Here is a 14,155-nt window from a genome sequence, read left to right on the forward strand (position 1 = left end):
AATAAGAAGGAGGAAATCAAACTTAATTTTGAGGTTGAAGAAGAAGGTGGATTGAGGTCGATTTGCAGATTTTGGAAATTGGGGATTTTTAAACCCTAATTTCTTACCGTTGTAGATTTTGGGGCACGTGACTTGACTTTCTTTTTTCCTTTTTTTTTTTTTTAATTTTTTCTAATTTAAAAATGCTACCATGAATTAAAAAAAGAAAAAAAAATTACACGTGGCACCTCACTTAAGTGATGTGGGTGGCACGTCAGCGAAGACCAAGTCAAAATTGATCTTGAGGGCCAAAACGGCCAAAGATCCAATACATAGGGGGCTGTTTTGTATTTTAATTAGTTAGGGGGCCAAGATCGCAACTTTTGGAAAGATAGAGGGCCAAAAGTGCAATTAAACCTTGATTATATTTATAACAACATATACTTGATCGAGTTTGTTTTACTTTTTTTAAGGATAAATGAAAAAAATTCGTCATATACTCAAATCGTGTTTGTTACTTGATATATTTTGTGTGGTGACAAAAAATAAATTTTGTGTTTGTTACACTTTTTTAATATTTGAATTCGCTCTCATCCATTATTTATTCTTTAATGATAAGGAAAAAAATTAGACTTATACATTTTGTTTTAATATTTGAATTTACTCTTATCTATTTGTTATATATGTTATTTGCATTGAATGTTAAGGGTAATTTTGGAAGAGGAAAAGTCAGCCAAAAGTTGCTATTTTCTTTATATATAACTAGCGAAAAGACGGCACTCACGTACCCGTCTTTCCGCTCTTTTTATTGTGTTAATACGCGTGTAGATTATCAACGATATTTTATAGAAATTTGCGTGTAAATTACAAACGATATTATATATTATATAACAAACTCAACAAACAATATTTATCATTTTCAATGACAACAATATTATAGCTAATATAATAAAAATTCTTATATTTTTTAGTAACGCCAACAATATAGCATTATTATAAGAAAATTTGTTTATCCCCGTGAACTTAACTCAGTTAGTAGGCATAATGCATAATATATGCAAGGTCTGAGGTTCGAATCCCGGACACCACAAAAAAAAATTGTTTAATGGTATAATTGGAATAGCAAAAAAGTCAGCCCAAAATCTTCCCAAAATGGACAATTTTCTTTATGAGGTGTGTTATTTGAATAACCATTTGTTTGACAATTTTTGGGACAATCATAAAAGTAGACATTGACATGGAAACAAAGCAGTAAAGAGAGTAAGTAAAAACATAATGTGAGTATAAGATAGACAAAAATTGTCACGAAATAGTTGTATAAATATCATTTCTTTTTCTTTATATATAGTATAGATAGATATGATATAGATGTATTTTGACATTTTTAACTAAATAAAATTCTAAAAAAATCATTGTCTCATCTATTTAAAAAAATTGGTGTGGTTTTCTTATATAGGTTAGATCTTATGCTTCTATCGATTGATCCGACTTATTTTCACATTTAGTCTTGGACAATTGAAAAGATTAATTATTCGAAATAATTGTAATCAATTGAAGAGTGATAACCTCTTCCAATTAGAGCTGTCAAAACGGGTTACCCTGTATGGGTTGGCCCGTTAAACCCGATTAATTGTAGGGCTTGTGCCTTAAATTTTGAGTCTGGATTTTTATAGCGCATTTTAGCCCGGTACCCGTTAGGACTAGTCCGCATGGGGAGCGGGTAGCCCTTTAGCCCGCATAACAAAAAAAATCCTATATGTTATATATATTTTTTAAATAATTTTTTACTTAGTTGATTATTAAAGTAGAAAATAAAAGTGAAAATTAAATGCATTAACACACAAATATAAAAGTAATATAAAATTATATTTACTCGTTTCATTAATTATAATTTTAAGGCTAAAATATGGTTTTGGTCCCTGCAAATATGCTTCGTTTTGGTTTTAGTCCCGGTAATTTTCTTTTTATAGTTTTTGGTCCATGCAAATATGTCTCGTTTTAGTTTTAGCCCCTTACCCCACTTTTGTGATGATTTGTACACGTGGCACATGATGATTGAACCCATTTTGTGGAAAAATAGTCCATACAAAATATTTTGATTTTTAAAAAGGTCCCTGCAAAATATTTTCCAGCGACCAAAAACAACTTTTTTTTTACAGGGACTAAAACCAAAATGAGGTATATTTGCATGTACTAAAACCATATTTTAGTCTAATTTTAAATATCAAATATAAAAATATATATAACCATAACGTACATAATTTATTTAAAAATGCTTTTCTTGCCGTTTTAGTTTGCGACGTTTGTATGAAAATGTTTATAATCTATTTTGTGCTAGGCATTAATTAAACTTATTAAAAATATTATTTATAAGAAATTTATAGAAATATTTTATAGTACTTTTTTATTAAAAAAAAAATAATTTTTAATACGGGTCTGGCTGTTTAGTACTCGACCCGCGTAATATTTTTCAAGCCCGTATTATAACTGGACTTTATAGTCCATCCTGATAAAACTCAAAGCTTGTTAGAGCCGACCCTAAACGGATTGTGTAGCCCGTTTTGACCGCTATACTTCCAACATATATATTTTTTTTTATATGTTTCGAAAATATTTTCTCTCAGAACTATAAAATTTATTACTACTAGTCTTTCCACCGTACTTTCTAGTTTCCGTGGAACCAAACAACAATACGTTGGGGCAAGGGCAAAAAGGAAAAACTTGCGGCCCAAGTCGATGACACGCATCATGTAATAAAAGCATAAATAAATAATAATAAAAATGACAATTAAAAAAATAAAAAAGGAGAGAGAGTGTGTGCGTGTGTAAGCGAGGGTTAGCTGATGATATATTGTTTTTGTCCCAAAACATTTGGAAAAAGTCTCATCGCTCTTTTGACACAACACAACACTCTTTAACACAGCCGCCACCTCTTTCCCGATCATCACTTCCTCTTCTATGAACCATGCAGGTTTCTTTCTACCTTTCTTCACTTCACTATCCACATTATTATTATTTAGGTTTCTCTTTTTCTTATACCTTGTGTTGTTGTTTTGCACTCTTGTTTATAAAGATTACTCATTTATTGAAAATAAATAAATAAATTTGATTCATTTTATTTGTGATGAGAATTCTGATCCCTTTGATGATAACCCTGTTCTGTTAGCAGTCTCTATTTTATTTAGGATGAGAAGGAAAAAAAAAATGATATTTTTTTTGTTTTTAGTTATTTATTAAAAAAGGGTTTTTAATTTTGTATCATTTGATTGAGTTTTTTTGAGAGATTAATGTTATTGATTGCATCAACATTTTATTCTTTTTCTGTTGGATTCAATGTTCTGAGTTTTTTTTTTTTTTGTTTTTTTTTTGTTGTTGTTGTTGTTGTTGTTGTTGATGATTATTATAATGTTTTACATGTCTAGAGTTTCTCTTATGTCATTGGTGTTTTATAGCTGATGATAGCCTCAAATGATGTTAGCTTTAACATGGTTCTTACATTTATGTTTCACGGTAGTTGTTGTTATACATGAAGCACGAACGGGACAGGACAGGACATGACACTCACACATAGAAATCGATAATGATTTGAGAAAATGACATAATCAAAATGTAATCATATGTGTCGTTGTCGTGTCGTGTCCATTTCTGTAGGTGGACATGTTTTGGACACTGAACACTCCTTCGATCAGAAGTGTCAATGCTATAGAGGTTGATATGTTGTTTTTGAAGTGGAGAAAGTTCCTCAGAAAATTGTCATCTTTCAGCTAATGCTGCCTATTTCATTTCATTTTTCTATAATTTAATTGTTTTGTAATATTGAACTTTATTTGCAGAATATGTTACGGTCAAAGCCGATCAGTACCTTTTCTAGTAGTGCTAGGAGCTTTTTTCTTGGTGGTACACGATGTAATGCACCAGATGCTAATTCCTGCACGTGCAACGAGGACGAAACATGTGCGTCAATAAGACAACAGAGGAAAAGGGATCAAGATTTACTTGCACAGAAGCCAACCTCTATAGTAGCCAAAACACTTGCACAGAAGCCAAACTCTATAGTAGCCAGCACACTTGCCCAGAAGCCAACCTCTATAGTAGCCAACGCTACATCTCGAGTAGAAGGAGCCTCAGTTTCAGAAACCCCGGCAAGTGGAACAAGTTCTCACAAGGTCGAGAGTGTTGATAAATCTGGCAGTGTACAACAAGTCAGGTCTACTTCACTTCCTTCAAGTAAATCAAACTCCGTAGCATATGCTTGTGTGGCTGATGATAGTCAGAATCATGTTACAGAGTCTTCACCTCTTGATGGTGAGCAGATTTATAGGGCCGGTATTGCAGCCGTCAATTTCATTTCTGATTTAGTTAATAGTAAGCTTCCTTTATCAGACGGGATGGGAATCCTAAGCTACTCTAAAAATTGTATGGTTGAACCTATAGCCAACATAAGATCTTCCAATGTAAAAAAAATTAGAAAGGAAGACTTTATTAGTGTTCATCCCAGACCACCTGTTTCTACTGAGCGAGGTCCATCAAACAATACTAGTAGTTATCATGGTTCAAAGGGGAGAGGTGATAAATCAAAGATAGGTAAAGGCTTTCAGCATGCTGCTTCTTCAGGGACCGGGAAGTCAGAGGTGGCTCCCAGTATTCCTTTCAATAATTATGACAGCAGACCCTTGCCACAGAGGACAAGAACTCATGCAAATCGATTTGTCACTAAATTTGATAGCAACATGCAAACTTCAAACTCGCAGATGTTGGGGTCGTTCAAGGAAAGCTTCAATAGATACCCCAGGGATCTGAAAACATCAACTGGAACTACTTCATCAAAAGCACATTATGCGAAGACAAATCGCCGCGGTGTGGAAGTTGTTAAAGATATACTGCAACAGTTAAAGTGGGGTCCTGCTACAGAAGAGGCTCTTTATAATCTGAATTTTTTTATAGATGCATATCAAGGCAACCAAGTCCTAAAGCAACTTGAAGACCACTCTGTTGCTCTAAGCTTCTTTTACTGGTTAAAGCGACAACCGAGCTTCCGGCATGATGGGCATACTTACACCACCATGGTTGGTATCTTGGGGCGTGCAAGGGAGTTTGGTGCCATAAACAATTTGTTGGAACAGATGGTCAAGGATGGATGTCAGCCTAATGTTGTAACATATAATCGCCTGATTCACAGCTATGGCCGCGCAAACTACCTAAAGGAAGCACTAAATGTCTTCAATCAAATGCAGGAGAAGCGATGTGAGCCTGATCGTGTCACTTACTGCACGCTCATCGATATCCATGCAAAGGCTGGATATCTTGATGTGGCCATGTCCATGTATGAAAGAATGCAACAAGTTGGCCTGTCTCCTGACACGTTTACTTACAGTGTGATGATCAACTGTTTGGGAAAATCTGGTAATTTAGCTGCTGCTGACAGACTATTTGGTGAAATGGTTGATCAAGGTTGTGTTCCTAATATTGTCACCTACAATATCATGATTGCTTTGCAAGCTAAAGCAAGGAATTATGAGGCAGCATTGAAACTATATCGTGACATGCAGAATGCTGGATTTAGACCTGACAAAGTTACATATAGCATTGTAATGGAGGTGCTTGGTCACTGTGGGTATCTTGAGGAAGCAGAAGCAGTCTTTGTTGAGATGAAGCAGAGGAATTGGGTTCCAGACGAACCTGTTTATGGTCTTCTGGTAGACCTATGGGGAAAGGCTGGTAATGTTGAGAAGGCTTGGGAATGGTACGGGGCAATGCTCAGTGCAGGTTTGCTTCCAAATGTACCAACTTGCAATTCTCTCCTCAGTGCATTTCTTAGGGTGCATCGATTGCCAGATGCGTATAATCTTCTCCAAAGCATGGTAGCACTTGGCCTAAGTCCTTCTTTGCAGACTTACACTTTGCTTCTCAGCTGCTGTACAGACGCACAATCACAGTATGATATGGGATTTTGTTGTGAGCTGATGAAAGTCAGTGGCCATCCTGCTCATGTATTTTTACAGTCAATGCCGGCAGCAGGGCCCGACGGTCAGAATGTGAGGGATCACGCAAGCAAATTTTTGGACCTGATGCATTCAGAGGATAGAGAGGGCAAACGAGGACTTGTAGATGCAGTGGTGGATTTTCTTCACAAGTCCGGGCTCAAAGAGGAAGCTGGTTCGGTTTGGGAGGTGGCTGCACAAAGAAATGTATATCCAGATGCTGTGAAGGAGAAAAGCCGCTGTTACTGGCTAATAAATCTTCATGTCATGTCTGATGGAACAGCCGTAACTGCATTGTCTAGGACACTTGCTTGGTTTCGCAAAGAGATGCTGGTATCTGGTGTTAGCCCTAACCGGATAGATATTGTGACTGGATGGGGCAGAAGGAGCAGGGTCACAGGTTCTTCTCTTGTGAGACAGTCGGTACATGAACTGTTGCGTCTATTTAGTTTTCCTTTTTTCACAGAAAATGGGAATTCAGGTTGTTTTGTGGGTTGTGGGGAGCCTCTTAGTGAATGGTTGCACCACTCTTACGTGGAGCGAATGCATTTACTCTAGTTGCTTTCTATCTTATTACACCCCAATTTTGCTGTGTTGGATTGACATTCTAGCATTTTACTCTTTAATATGTCACAGTGCGCAGTTATTTAAGCTATTACTCTGCCAAGTTTATGGATTTTTGGACTGGTAATATTATTGATTCATGTTAATGTTCACTCGCATTTGTTTAATGTTTCTCTCAGTTTCATTTTTTCAACATGTTGGTGCTTTGTTTTGTTGCCAAAATGTAAACAAATTGTGATTTGAGACATATCAATTAGATTACAGCTACTATTGTATATTACTAATATGATTATATCATTACTTGATTGAGTTTATTCAATTTCATGCCATGTAACGGAATGTTAAAGGGTCACAGGAATTATTTTATTTTTTAAAATTTATATAAAGGACAAAAACTGTTATTATATTATTTTGCAACTTTATAATTTTATTATATTTATAAGTCTTTTATAGTTGCAGCTTTTGTTTTTTTTTTTGGTTACAAAGCTAAAGCTAAAGAAAAAGTAAGAAAAAAGAAAACAAAGCTTTTATAGTTTAAGCTCTTCAGTGGTGATGCAAACCCCTACTTATTATATTTTTTTTTTTGAGGGAACTTATTATTTTATTTTGTTATCTTGTGTTGCCACTCCCTCTTGTTGACTCGGTACAGGTTGACTTTATGTCTCCAGTTATTAACATTTGTACTCTAATAACCTGTTTCATGTGGGTGTTGTGGAACTAGAATAGTGATGAAGTCTATGATTTTGATGACAACAAAGTTATGGTGATGGAAAAACTTATCACTAGATACTCCTATTTAGCAACGTTTATTGATGTCGGCAAATGAATAGACTTGAAGTTATCGAAAAAATATAATGAAATTCGAGACAATTGCGTATATTGACTAAAAGATGCGTCTGAAGTCTTTGCCGAGAATTGATGATTCGATGGATTGGTTGTTAAAGGGAGTGTCAGTCTTTTCAAAAAATCAGTATGTCACCTATGAACAAATTCAAGAATGATTTTTTTTTTTGTAACAAGAATAATTATTAAAACACACGGACATGATATACATGGTTCAAGGATTAAGAACTTCGAACATAAGCTAACAAACAAAGCTTGATCGTTAATTACTGTCATTGGCAGCTGGTGAAATGATACTCTCTGCCTTATTGGAAAAATATTGCGAAATTTTGAACTGATTAGTAATTGGATGGTTCCTCCAAAAGTTCGGGAAAGCTTAGAAACATCTCATTTTCTTGATCGAGTATGGTCTCTACGAATGAAATGTCCGAGGATGATGAGACTTGGTGTGACACGACCTCTTTCTTTGATAACAATCCACCTAAAATTTGTTGTTCTTGCAGGTTATTAGTAGGTGCATCTTGTGAAAAAGCATCTTGTAGAAGAAAGTCATTCCAACTAAATGGTGCAGAAAAGTTTGTTTCTTGTGTTGAAGTGGAGGAACAAGGAGATAAGGTAGGTAATGGTGTTGACGACGACGACGACAAGAATGCTTCCACAAACATTGATGTTGGGTTATTATTATTACTGGTTTGGAACTGACAAAGATTCATAACTGTTTCCATTTTGGGTGGCAATTGCTTTGATAGGTCATTTGTGTTTCTGATCAATCTTTGATTCCTAAAGTCTTGATTAATATGACAATTAGCACCACCTATATTTCCATAATCAACAATTAGTTTAGAGAAAGGCTTGTGAGTAACAGGGTCTATCCCCATTTGAGACAGCTTCTTTTTCAGCTTTGTGTTCCAATTGTTCTTAACATCATTGTCTGTTCTCCCAGGTAGTTGTTGAGCTATGATAGACCACCTACTACCTATGGCTGCATGAAGCTTAACAATTAGATCTTCTTCTTGGGATGTGAACTTATCATCATGCTTTGGATCAGACATGGAGTTACTCCACCTAAGCCTGCAACTTTTTCCATACCTTTTAACACCTGTTAAAAACATATTCTTATCAAATTCAATCCATGTATTCATCAACTTTACTGTGTCATTTTGAATAAACTTCAATTTTGTAAAATTGATTATCAATGAACCAAAAACACTTCTTGGATTAGGCGTCTCTCAGCAGCGCTGTTCTTGGGCAAGCGCAAAGAACTCTGCAGAGCCAACCTCCAATTTATGGGGGCCTCAATTATTAGTAGGGGTATGAGTATAATTGTTGGGATGTAGGGTAATATTTTCTTTTGTTATTTAGGTTCAAATCAAACACTTATTATTTGATAAAAATAAAGAGTAGATGGACAAGTTCGGCCAAACCCACCTTCAAAAAAAAAAAAAATTAGCTGAAACCCACACATCTATCAACAAAACAAATTAAAATCAAAATAATGCTTATTGTTAATTTGTGATTGTTTAAATTATCATTAATATTTTTTATTAGGGGTCATTTTTAATATTAGAGCCGAGCCTCCAATTTTATTGGAACGGCCCTGTATCTCAGTGTCAGACATGCATCAATGTTTATATTTATGACATTAACAGTGTCAACGTGTCCACGTCAGTGTCGTGTTTGGTGTCTGTGTAGAGTCCGTGCTTCATAGTTGATTATGTTAAAATTGAAGCAAAAGTCTTAATGTAAACTTTTCAACCTAATGCAATCAAAATCATTTTGCCTTGAAAGTAACCAAACATCTATATTTGTACTAAATTTGGTTGTACAGAAAGGTAAAATCAACTGTGACATTCTCTCCTTTAGAATCAAACATACATTCAAGAATGAGATGAAACTTATTTGTGTGAGATAAAAAATTACTAAGAAAAAAGAATATGAGAAATGAGAATAACAATGAAACCATAAGATAGAAAAGATAACAATTTCTCATTTTAACATATAGTAAATATTTTATTGAAAAAGAAACAAGTCTCTAACCTGTTTTTTTAGGGACAGAAGTCAAATTAACAGATCCATGCTCTGAGACAAATGAAGGTGTCTTTGCATCTTCTTCTGCAATCCATACACTTCTTTTGATGACACTATTTTTTTCACAACTTGAAGACCTCACCATGTTTTCTGCCAATACAAAAGATTAAATGGAAATCAAGGGATTTTCAAAATGCATAAGAAAAATAAAATGGACAGAGAGAGATGTCACACTCTGAAAATGGTCTTTGCTAGGTAAAAGAAGATGAGTTTAAAGGTATGACAAGTATGGAAGCAAGAAAAGCATGTGATGTTGTTACAAATTCAACATAATTTGCATGATGATTCTCACCATTCACAATAAATGGTGTCATACGAGATATATAAATAAATGTAACACACTTTCTAACACAACAATACTCACCTTGTACCATAATAAATTTGAGATCAGGTTTGAATCCGGTAAAATATTTGGTTAAAATTAGATTCAATTTAAGTTAATATCTTATTGTTCACACCAGTGCGAAATATCATGACCACTTTTTACATTAATTAAACAATAAAGTCAATAACTAACTGGGTTTTTCTAACATGTGCAAGATTGCACAGCTTAAGGGTTAATAAATACATTATTTTATTTGGTTTTTCTAATTTTTATTAATGATGGAGTTAAATAATCTTTTTCTTAAAAACTTTTTTTTTCTCTCTCCTACTAATATCCCACTTGTTTTATCTCTCCTATCGTCTTAAAAATAGTGTATTTATTAATCCTTAAACTGTGCAATCTTGCACAGGTTAGAAAAACTCTAACTAATTAGTGACATCTTTGAAAATATGAGATACATCTGTAGTCCATTGATTTTTTTTTTTTTAAAGATTCTATCCTATAATTCAAGATTCTTATCGTCTTAGTCTCTAATGTCATCTTTTCATCCAAGATAGATGACATGGCACATGGTATGAGATTTTGGTGTCATGTGGCTGACGATATCATGGCAAATCAGTGCCACATGGAAGCAAAATCACATACTCCCTCCGTCTCAAATTGTATGTCGCTTTGGAAAAAAAAATTATCCCAAATTATATGTCGCTTTACAATATCAATGTTACTTTTCCTATTATATCTTTAACTATTAATTACTCTCTCTTCTTTCAATTATTTCATTTATCTTTTCCATACCATTTATTAAGGATAATTTTGTAAAACAACTCATAATTTCTCTTCCCCACACAATATTAATTACATTTCTTAATATGTGTGAAATGGTCAAAACGTCATACAATTTGGGACGGAGGGAGTATGAGATATCACCTCAGCATGCCATATCATCTACTTATGATCAAAAGATGACTAAAGACTAAAACAATGAGACCATACATATCCGAGAGTACTTAAGGAATTTTTTTTTACTTCTCCAGTCAGTTTCAGCAAATGAAAAGACTAGTTTATAATCTGATTAGATTAATAAAGAACGACATACAACCCTAATATGGTAACGACTCTTCAATATCGAGTCTAAGAAAGAAAAAGCAACTAAAGGGATTGATAATCTAAAAGTCACATCTACTTAAAGTTACAAGTTATCGTACATGGATTGGATGGGATGAATAACGGCCAACAAACTCATTCATTTTCGTAGACCCTTTGATTATAGAAATACTAACTGCTACTAAACAATGACTATCTACTCTACACAACTCAATCTACAAGACTAAGTATCATGCTGCTTGGGGTGGCATATCAGGCACCAAGGACTGCTTATTGGCAACGTGGAAAAAACGATGTATCAATCTCAAGTAATATTCCCTTTCGCCCATTTATTCGATTTAGGACTACGTGTTTGTTATTTTAAACCTATCAACTAAAAACTTAATAATCAAACTTATATCATAGATTGCTCCATCAAGTTCAATTGTTGGGTTGAAATATTTTCAAATCAACGGTAAAACTAGAACTTCACACTTTACAATTGATTTTTCACAGACTATAACATAATACCATCAAATACATTTCCATATATAGAGATAGATTTATTACAAACTATTTTAGTTTTGTCCAATCACACATACTTGAGAATTGAGCTCTTGACAAAAGGGAAGATAAATCTAGATGACAAGCCCGACTTATTTAAACAAAAAAAAATGCTAACCAGTGTCCCTGAAACACTAATCAAGGCTAACCCACAATACCCTTCAGCACCTCAACCAACCTCAGGTGTGCAGTTAACTGAGGGCAATGGCCAGTCATGTCTATAAACTCCAAAGTAGACACTCCTTTAATGTTTTCATCCAAGTAATGCCCTATGCTTATTGGAACTGCCACATCATTACTTGACTGAATGATTGTGCAAGGGATCACTACCTTTTCAACCATATCTCTATAGTCACTGAAAAACACAGTTTTGGCTAAGGTAATTGCAACTTCACCACCCATTCTTTTCAAGCATTTTTGAAATTTGTCAACAGAGTCAGCATCATTTGGATCCACTGCAATAGGACCGTATGCTGAAACCCAGCTTTCGTATTGAGACTCTATGGTTGATATTAAGTTCTCAATATCTGATCTCTCAAAGCCTCCTTCATAGTCATCTGTATTTATATACCTATGTATGAATAATTATGGGATGTTAATACAAGACTATATTATTTTCCATCGATATTGTGCCATGAAATGTTTGAATTGGCCTAGGCTAGGAAAAAAAATAGTGATTTATTGAATTGGACTAGGCTAGGACAAAAAGAGGTGCACTTCTTTATGTGTTGTGGATAGAAAAACATAGTTGTGAGGAGAGACCACTTTAAAGATGGTTAGTGACTTTTCTAGATAGACATTAGATATTGACAAAAATTGGTGGAGATTTCGCACCAATAACATAATTAAAAAGTTACTTTAAATTACTTTCAAACATTTATCCAAATCTCTGTAGCACCGACACTTCTGATGGAAAGCGTGTCTGGTGTCCAACACGTGTCGTTGATACATGTGATTACGTTCAATTAATTCATTTTTTCAAATTTTTACCAGTATCAACATGTTTATGTCAGTGTCATATTTGATATTCGTGTTTGTGTTAGTGTTTCACCAAATACGCAATATGAGATTTCACCAAATAATCAAGTGTTTTTAACAATAGAATTCAAATATTGTGTTATTGTTAGTATTTTCATAAAGATGATAGTACCTTGGGGATGCACAAAGAAGAACAATCCTCTTAAAAAGCTCAGGCTTTTTAATGGAGGCAATGCAACCTATCATAGCAGCCATAGAGTGTCCAACAAAAGTGATACATTTGAGGTCCAACTCATCCATAAGAGTGATTAACTCATCAGCATAAGGTTCATAGGAATTATATTTTGCATGATTATAAAGGCTTTTATCTGTAATAGCTCCAGAAAATGGCCAATCAAACAGAACTAGACTGTAATTTTCAGCTAAAAGAGGAACAATTTTATTCCATGTAGACTGGTCTGTTCCAAAACCATGACATAAAACTATTGTTTCGGGTCCTGAGCCTATGGTTCTTGCATTTAAAGATGTTGAGAGGCTCTTTTTTGGTGTCACCATGCTTGTAAATGGTTCAAGGAGAGTAAGACAATTGAACTTCAGGGATAATGTGAGATAACTACATATAGTTAGAGTGATTTTGTTTATGCTACTTGATATCTATTTATAGTCCTTGGGATAAGATTATAAATGACCGATAATATAAAAGACGGTGGAAAATCGAGTGATTTAGATATAATGAGAGAAGACGTTTAGATTATGTAGTAAGGAGAGTAGATCAGATGAAAGATTAGTCAGATCCCTAAAGGTAGATGAAGACCTAGAAAAACTATCAGAGAAACTATTAGAAAATAGGCTTAAATATTGCACTTGTCCCTGCAAATATGGCCCGTTTAAGTTTTGGTCCTTGTAAAATAAAAATTCAGAAATCAGTCCCCGCAAAAAAATTTGTCGTTTAAAAATGCCCCTGGGCCCATTTAAGTCATGACAAGTCACCAAAATGCCTACGTGGCGTACGCTGATTGAACCCATTTTGTAGTTTTTGGGCCCTGCAAAATATTTTGTTTTTTAAAAAGGTCCCTGCAAAATTTTTTGTTTTTGAAAATAGTCCCTTCAAAAACAAAAAAATTTGCAGGGACCAAAAACAATTTTTATTTTTACAGGGACGAAAACTTAAACGGGTCATATTTGCAGGGACGAGTGCAATATTTAAGCCTAGAAAATATTTTGTATTAATGAGTTGAACCAAAATATGGTTTATGATAGAACATTGACGTAATTTGATTCATATAACCGACCTCACTTAGCAGAGATAAAAAAAACTTGGTTAATGTTGTTGATTTCTATGTATAGTTCAAAAGTGGCTTATTGTTTGTAATAAGAATGGTTCAGTTGGTTAGAAAATGACCCATATACTAATACTACAATGAGGATTTTGTAACCAACACAGGACCACGTTAGTTAGAAATCTGTTAGTGTAAGTGCTCCATTTTTTGTTGAAAGTATATTCACCTAATTTATTTTATATTGTAGAGAGGGGATTGGAATGGTTAGAATGTCATCTGTCAAATGCAGTTTAATTAGCTTATTGTGTAGCCTTCATGAAATTCAAAAATAAATAATGATACTTTGACTATTGATTTTTATATATATTAGTAAGAGAATAACTCTTTCTTTCAGCAAAAAAAATGAAAACTTAGTATATTCTGCATTATCTTTCTTCACAGCATGAATCATTGAGTGGAATATTGTTTGT

The 14,155-nt window shown here is 34.1% G+C and overlaps 3 protein-coding genes across 3 annotated transcripts; 1 reads left to right on the plus strand and 2 right to left on the minus strand.

The window, feature by feature from the left end:
- Positions 1-2,795: 2,795 nt before the first annotated feature.
- Positions 2,796-6,717, plus strand: LOC25488891 (pentatricopeptide repeat-containing protein At1g74750). The gene is made up of 2 exons (XM_013604046.3): positions 2,796-2,950; positions 3,813-6,717. The coding sequence occupies exons 1-2, from the start codon at positions 2,945-2,947 to the stop codon at positions 6,516-6,518; spliced, it is 2,712 nt and encodes a 903-aa protein (XP_013459500.1). The 5' UTR covers positions 2,796-2,944; the 3' UTR covers positions 6,519-6,717.
- Positions 6,718-7,310: 593 nt separating this feature from the next.
- LOC25488892 (transcription factor MYB35) lies at positions 7,311-9,762 on the minus strand. Its single transcript, XM_013604047.3, has 3 exons — positions 9,630-9,762; positions 9,405-9,545; positions 7,311-8,466 (listed from the first exon to the last, which is right to left on the minus strand). Exons 2-3 carry the CDS (start codon positions 9,538-9,540, stop codon positions 7,706-7,708), a joined length of 897 nt encoding a protein of 298 aa, XP_013459501.1. The 5' UTR covers positions 9,541-9,545; positions 9,630-9,762; the 3' UTR covers positions 7,311-7,705.
- A 1,593-nt stretch (positions 9,763-11,355) lies between these two features.
- Positions 11,356-13,029, minus strand: LOC25488893 (probable strigolactone esterase DAD2). The gene is made up of 2 exons (XM_013604048.3): positions 12,578-13,029; positions 11,356-11,998 (listed from the first exon to the last, which is right to left on the minus strand). The coding sequence occupies exons 1-2, from the start codon at positions 12,958-12,960 to the stop codon at positions 11,572-11,574; spliced, it is 810 nt and encodes a 269-aa protein (XP_013459502.1). The 5' UTR covers positions 12,961-13,029; the 3' UTR covers positions 11,356-11,571.
- Positions 13,030-14,155: the final 1,126 nt, after the last annotated feature.

This window comes from Medicago truncatula, chromosome 3 (assembly GCF_003473485.1).
Source record: "Medicago truncatula cultivar Jemalong A17 chromosome 3, MtrunA17r5.0-ANR, whole genome shotgun sequence".
Lineage (NCBI taxonomy): Eukaryota > Viridiplantae > Streptophyta > Magnoliopsida > Fabales > Fabaceae > Medicago > Medicago truncatula.